The sequence below is a fragment of the Diadema setosum genome, chromosome 10 (genome assembly GCF_964275005.1).
Source record: "Diadema setosum chromosome 10, eeDiaSeto1, whole genome shotgun sequence".
Classification (NCBI taxonomy): Eukaryota; Metazoa; Echinodermata; class Echinoidea; order Diadematoida; family Diadematidae; genus Diadema; species Diadema setosum.
This window is the reverse complement of record NC_092694.1, coordinates 16,791,127-16,798,724: the sequence shown is the minus strand read 5'-3', so window position 1 is coordinate 16,798,724 and position 7,598 is coordinate 16,791,127. Positions and strand designations below refer to the sequence as shown.

Below are 7,598 nucleotides of genomic sequence, written 5' to 3'. Positions count from 1 at the left end.
TTCAGGCTTTATTTAGTGATTTATACCAAATTGTCTGATTTCATGCATCATTATGCATAAATTAGCATAATTTAGCATAAATGACATTTTTTCAAAAATCTAACTTCGTAGTACTTTAGATTACATCATAGGCAATGTGTGTGCCAATTTTCGTCGCGATCGCGCGGTCGACGGCCGAGATCTGGAGGGGGGGCCTGGGAGGCCCCCCCCCCCCCCCCCGGCTCTATGATCTACCTAAATAGCCCGGCCTAGTTAGGGTTAAAGGCATAATTTACCATTTGCAGATGAAACAAAAACCCAGCATTAGTACTTTAAAATAGTTCTAAAATGTGAGTTAGGAATACAAACAACCACCATACACATTTGAATCGGTAAAATCGATGTTAAGTATTGTTAAGTATACAAAATGTGAATAGTTATAAAAAACTGTTTCCAGACTAAACCGCCTACAGTTACGGTTTAATGAGAAAAATACAGGTATCTCCTTATATCATAGGCTTTACTGCGAAAATTTCATATGATAGGATGTTTTGCGGTACAACTGACCTACACATATGCATTGAATGTCATATCTTGAAAATTTTTTCAATCACTGTTCCCAAAGGTAAACAGGACCTTTAAAGGGACTGTACAGTACTGGTTGAGGTGGGGATTCATGTTTTGAACATTCCTATTAAAAGTGAGATAATGAAAAGTCTCTTATGAAATATGAAAGAGCATGTAATTCTAAGAAGGATTCAACATTTATTTGATGAAAATTGGTTTTCAAATGACTGAGATATCCAAAAAAGTGCTAATAATAAAAGGCGACATGCCACAACTTTATTAGGATCTCTTTGTTTCACCTTGTTTTTGGATATCTCAGCCATTTCAAAACCGATTTTCATCGAATAAACTTTTGATACCCCTTAGAACTGCATGCTCTTTGACATCTCACAGAGTTATTTCTGAATATCTCACAAAACGTTAAAAGCTAAATCCTCACCTCGACCAGAACTGTACACACCCTTTAATGGGAATTCCCGTATTGTCTTTCCACCAAAACCTGTACAGAAAAAAAACTACTTGCTCCAAACATGTGCAAGTTACAGTGTAATCAATGTGTGTCAGTCGATGTGGAGTTATGCACGTTTGTGTCTGTCTGTGCATGTGTAAGTGTTTTGTGTGTCACATTCAATTACACCTCTGGATAATTGTGTCATGATTTGTGACCCGCTACAACAAAAGGATCCGAGAGTCAGGGACGGCCGATTTTCTAAAAATGACACAACATTATTCCCTTGATCTTCCGCTTTGATTTCATATATATCAGGATTCATATAAGTACTCGGTTGCGGAGATATCAATGATCTTATGAGATTATATTGAATGGTCTACGAATTCAGAATTTCGAGATAACCGCCTTCAGATCTTCCTTCCGACACAATTGTGATCAAGGGGAGGTAAGGTGTCTTTCAAAGGTTTTGTCATGGCGGGTCACATTTAGTCACCTATACCACTCTCCAGTATCTTGAATGTTACTTGCCTGATTTAATTTCTTGAATTCCACAACCTGTGCAAAGACATGCTCCAAGATATGCCTAGCATCACGCGAGTCTGCCGGCAGTTTTGGTGTGATGCCAAGGATGTCTCCGCATTCCCGAACATAGTACTCTAGGTCATCATCAGTGCCTGCACAGCAGCCAGAGGAGAAAAATATATCAACACGACAATATCATACAACATGTCCTCAAATCGACATCCAACTTAGAAGGGATTTTGTTTCATGTAAATGCACAAAATTGAATCAAAAACAGTGTGAGCAGTATCAGGAAAGAAATGGCTACAGTTTTGGATTTACATAATGTATACACCATGCATTTTTCATGAGACTATTGGCATCTTGCGAACTGGGATTGTCAAACGAATTATACAAGTTGTCAAAGGGTCACAAACTGCCCTTTCAGGTAGCTTCTCCATGGGATAGTGGGATGACAAGATGGCAGTGTGCTGTACATGTACTTTCCCTGGTAGTCCCATTCCAGGCAACTGATGAAGTCTTTCATGTTCTGACTTTACAAACATCACTGTCAACTCAGGAACAAAACTTTTGGAGGTAATGCCTAGCTGTGTATTAAAGCATTCATCTTTTTTCTTTGAATTAATCTATCATCCCTTGGCAGTCATTGTGACATTTTCATTTCTTTTTTTCTTTTCTTTTTTGACAGTGCATTCTAGTCCTTCCTACGTCAGTGAAGTATACACCAAAGAACTCTTTCTTCACACTATAAAACTTGACAAAGAGCATTCTTGCTTTACAAAATCACTGTGGCACACTGAAAATACAAACACAATGTGTTTGTTCACATTCAATTCGGTGGATTCCATATACGGTGCGCCACCTATCGGTTGTAGCGGACAGGCCGATTTTCAACTTCGGGGTCGACATCGCGCTATGCAGCTAGAGCTACGCTGCAGCGCAGCAGACAGTAGCTGCATGCGCAATGCACTGTTTACTGTACAATAACTGTACTGGCCTAGCGCCTGGCGATCGGTATACGCGGTAACTAGAGGTAGACGTCTACGGCATTACGGTCGCGTCGCCACAAAGCACAGCGGACAAAAAAATGGCAGACCCCCCAAACCCAAGGCCCAAGGCGAAAATGGCAGACCCCCAAGACCTAGCTGTCTTCCGGCGAATGCGAGTCGACGAACTGAAGAAATACCTGAATGATCGTGGCATACCAACCCAAGGAAAAACAAAGGACGATCAGCGAACTTGTTCAGCTGTCGGAGAAATGTGGGGATAAATAGGATGTTCTTGAACCGTGTGACCACGCAGAATCGGAAAAGAAACGAAGGTGTGTACGATCAGCGGATGGGACTGAAGTGAACTTGTACGATAGGCCAGTAAGATGGACTAGGGATCTGAGTACTATGCCTGATCTGTCGCTTGGAGATGTGTTTGCCTACCTTATCAAACAGTGTGATTGGACCCCAGAAAGGCTAGCAAGCTTCAAAAAAGATGATGGCTACCTTATGTTTAAGGACAATCACGTTGAAGATGTCCATATGGGACACATCCAGAACCACCCAGACCACATTTACATCAAGGCAACTGTGAAGCCTGAGCAGCGTCATATGGCAGAATGGTACGCTACAAGGGTACTACTCACAACAGACGCTTTAGTCCATTCTGCTGGCTGTGGATGTGTTGCAGCGTAAGTTTGCTTTTTCGATATCCGGCCGGTCCAGCCGGGGCGCCCGCCCGCCCGGCGCGGCCAGCTGAGCTGAGCTGCGCTGCTGCATGTGCGTATAATGCGAGTAATTTTGATGTTGACTTTTTCCCATGAGGCATTGCGGATTTCGGCCTGTCCGCTACAACCGATAGGTGGCGCACCGTATATGGAATCCACCGAATTCATTGTACTCTCTTATTCAACATTAATCATGGTAAAGACAGACAGATATAGAGAGAGCTGGTCCACATCCTGCAGTAAGATTACAGTGACGAAAATTTACCTTCACTTTCCTTTAAAATCTCAATCAAGATCACTTCACAGATTTTTTTTTTTTTTTCTAGAAATGTTCATGAGCTTAGAGGTTTGCAACAGATGGCAAATCTATCATGACAAATTTGCATTACCAAATCAATTCTGTATCAACTTTTAAAACCAAGTCAACTCATTGCTTTAATTTGAAATAGATGATGCTTTCACTAGCTTACATTTGTTGGTGATTTGAGCCAGTCTGGCTTTCTCTGAAGAGAAAGACTCATCGAGGTCAAACAGGTCGAGTGATGGTGGGGGCAGCTCTCTGAAGGTTGGTGGAAATACCTGGGCATCAATAAATACATATTAGAATTGAAAAAAAAACAACAACAACAACAACGGTACCCTCTGCAACGATAACTTTAAAAATATTAAATCAATCCAAATACAAATTCAGGGTATGAAACAATAACTTATTAACCACATCTTACAGAAAACCCCATCTGATTTGCTTCAGTGGTTAGGGAAAAGGTGATTTTTGTAGAGCATGTCAGGAATCCCTTCCCTCCAAGTTCTATTTTGTTCACACATTGATATGCAGTTCAAAGAGCATGCAAGTGCTAAATGTGAAAGAATCAGACCCATGACATGCAGCAGAACAATCCACATTTCTCTGTGACCACTTAACCCTAACTACAGTAGCCCTAACTAGGCCCCGGGAGGGGGGGCTCCGAGCCCCCCCCCCCCCCCCCCCAGATCTCGGCCGTCGACCATGCGATCGGGATGAAAATTGGCACACACGTTGCCTGTGACAAACATTTGTAATCCAAAGTACCATGAAGTTAATTTTTTTTACAATTTATGCTAAATTATGCTAATTTATGGATTATGATGCTTGAAATCAGACAATTTGGTATAAATCACTAAATAAAGCTCAAAACAGGCACATTCTTTGTGTAAATATTCTTTTTAGTGACCTTAGCAAATGTAAGAGAAAAAAATTGTGCAATCAGAAAAAATTTCTTACGTATTTTATTTTTGTTTAAATTTCTTTTTACGTATTTCTTTGTTTTTCATTGTTTTTCGATGAATTTTGTCCATGATATTGTTCCGAACAAGAAAGTATGTTATTAATTGATTTTAATCAATAAAACCCAAAAATAATCATGCTTTTATGAAATTTGCCTGTAAACACAGTTTGCATTGAAATTGTACACGAATTCACGTTTTTGAGCAATTTTTGGTCTGACATGCACGTACATATTTATGCGCAACTTCAGAACCGCGTGCCCAGCCATTGCAAATTTGGTGTCAAAAGATGCGCGAGACTGGAAAGAAAAAAGTCATGAAACATTGCGGCGCTAGCTTTTCGCGATAGCGATACATCGCGCAAAATGTCGAGGGGGGAACCTTGAGGCCCCCCCGGCCTAGTTAGGGTTAACCAAAATGAACGGGGTTTTCTGCAAAATATAGGTAAGAAGTTATACTTCTAGACCCTGAAATAACATTCACACAGTTTAATCATATTTTGGAAATTATGCAAAACCCCGATTGTATTTTGTGCAAATCATATTTTGGAAATTATGCAAAACCCTGATTGTATTTTTTTTTTTTTTTTTTTTTTGGGGGGGGGGGACATACTGTAGTATGTACACAGGGCACACAACAAGTTTTTCAATAACACACCAGTAAATCTGACTACAATACAAGGGTCACTTACCGCTGGCTGCAGAGGAGGCAGAGGGACCTCAAACTGGGGCTGGATAAGAGACAAAGGTTCGTGCTTCACACTCAGCCCCTCATACGCCCTGCAACAAACAATTAATGGAAGGAATAGCATGATGCACACTGGATCTCAGCACCTAAGCAGACAAACAGAGAATTCTATTCTGTTAAAGACCCCGGCATGTGTTTGGTTAAAAAAGAAGGGTAAAACATAAACAATAACTGAAGAGAAAAATCAAGGACTTATACCTCAGAAATTTGACCGTACAACTATTAGCCTTTAGGTATTACTTGCTTTTCACCAAATCTTATGGGCACATACGTACATGTAGACTATAATCTCATCCACGGGGTCAATAAAAGGTGCATTTCCAGCACACTTTTCTCGGTAGAAACACAGTTTTTAAACCGTGTTTTGTGGTTTAAATTTTTCTATTATTAGTAGACGTGATTACAAACACGGTTTTGAAACAATATTTTGAAACAAGGATTTGAAATTAACTGTATGGAGGTGCAATTCAAAACTGTGTTTCACCGGAAACAAAATTTTGAAAGTCTTATAAATGCAACCATGATTTGACACACGGTTTATATGATGACATCATAGTTTTGTGCATCCTGCTTGACCAATGCAATTGCCAAGGGACAAGCTGCGCATAACGAGATGCGCAATGGCACAATCCAAGTAAGCCGGAGACACACTTGGGATTGATTCTCATAAACGCTTCTCACCATATTTCAAAACCGTGTTTCAAAACCGTGTTTCTCGGTATGCAAAATCTTACAAACAGAGCCCTAGACATACCGTATGACCTTGGGGACCACTGATGTATCCATCCTGTATAGAGTGCCATCAAAGAGAGCGTTGAAGTCTCGGGGCGTCTCCTCATTCTCCTGCAAACAAGTCCTGAGCTTGTCAGCCAGCTTGGCCGTATCGGGCAGGAAGTTATAGTCTGAGATCTACGCAGAAAATGAGAGAAAAATGCATGAGTGTGTGTGTGTGTGTGCGATAGAGAAAGAAAAAACATTGTCATTTTAACAATAGAGGTGCATTTTCAGAGGTAATTACTTCATATTTCCTTTCCCAACATTATAATCGCTGACAAAATCTACAAAACTATTATAGTTTTGGGATGAATATATATAGTTTTCCATATTTTTCATCCACAATCACATACTGTTCACGCCATATATTTAGTGAGTCTAAATTTTCAGGAATCAGGATTTCCCGACAATTTTGCGAGTGGTTAAATTCGCGATTGCCGACGCTGAACAGAAAAATGCGCAATTATATACGTGCAAGTCACAATCATATCAGGGATCATAGTCAATATTTTCATGTCCCTTTAAATTCGCGAACAGCACCTGACTCGCAAAATCCGCGAAAATAAAAACATTGCAAAATATTGGCGTATACAGTAGACCTTTAGCTAAAAGGTGCTGCTGCTGTTTGAGTTGTTCCAGTATTGCGACTGGGAGAAGAGCCAACAGGGTGGGAGTCTAGGGGTTGAAAATGTTAAAGTTATAAGTGATTGGCACATGAGCTCAATTCAAAAGCCCTTTGTCTACACCAGGTTTCCTTACCTCTGGGTCCTCTGCATCTATCGCATTGAGTGATACCTCATCAGTCGTCAGCCACTGGACCAACACCTGCATGATCTTGCTGTTCTCCTCCTTGTCCAGGTACTGGTCAGAAAACATGTGGACAGAGCCCAAGACTGCCAGCTTCCCCTTGGTGTACTGCATAAAGAATTACATAAGGCATTCATTAGTATACAAATAATGAATGTTTATGAGTGCAATGGACAGAATATTTCATGAGATGGAAGATGAAATGATCCATTCAACGAGGCACAGCCAAGTTGAATGGATCAATAATTTCATCTTTAACCAAATGAAATATTGTGTCCATTGCACCAATGAAAAACATTTATTATTTGTTTTATATAACGCCTAAAATAGATCCTTGTCATTTGATGTTTTATAAATTTAGAAACAAGAGAGAATCTGAGATCGCGAGAGTGCTCACTGAGCGCTTTATGCTAGCACGCTGTCGCATACACAGACTGCAAAAGCAAGCATTTTACACGCGTAGTGTGCCGGGCTCTCAGTGAGCGTGCAATGGAGCAAATCGTATGGATCCAAAATTGCACAGTTAATGGAGCCATAATTGCACGGATGGTGATGTCATAGTGAAATGGGCCGAATGATCAATGTCAAACAACCAATCAAATGACAAGGATCTCTTCAGGCGTTATATACAGGGGAATGAACATTATACAATGTATATGTGGGTTGAGAAAATGTAGAAAAATTAGTTGGAACACATTGAGTGACTTTGAGGAAAATCAGACTATCTGTTCAAAAGTTATGAACTGTTAGGAGTTTAATCCAGCTGTAAGA

General features: G+C 40.3%; 1 protein-coding gene across 1 annotated transcript in view; it reads right to left on the bottom strand.

Moving 5' to 3' along the window:
• LOC140233706 (intraflagellar transport protein 52 homolog) overlaps positions 1-7,598 on the bottom strand; it is a 32,076-nt gene that overhangs the window by 3,520 nt on the left and 20,958 nt on the right. The window contains exons 8-12 of the mRNA XM_072313806.1: positions 6,780-6,935; positions 6,001-6,155; positions 5,191-5,278; positions 3,707-3,815; positions 1,526-1,671 (exon numbers count right to left, since the gene is read on the bottom strand). Coding sequence (XP_072169907.1) covers positions 1,526-1,671; positions 3,707-3,815; positions 5,191-5,278; positions 6,001-6,155; positions 6,780-6,935 — 654 coding nt within the window. The remainder of the gene's footprint in view (positions 1-1,525; positions 1,672-3,706; positions 3,816-5,190; positions 5,279-6,000; positions 6,156-6,779; positions 6,936-7,598) is intronic.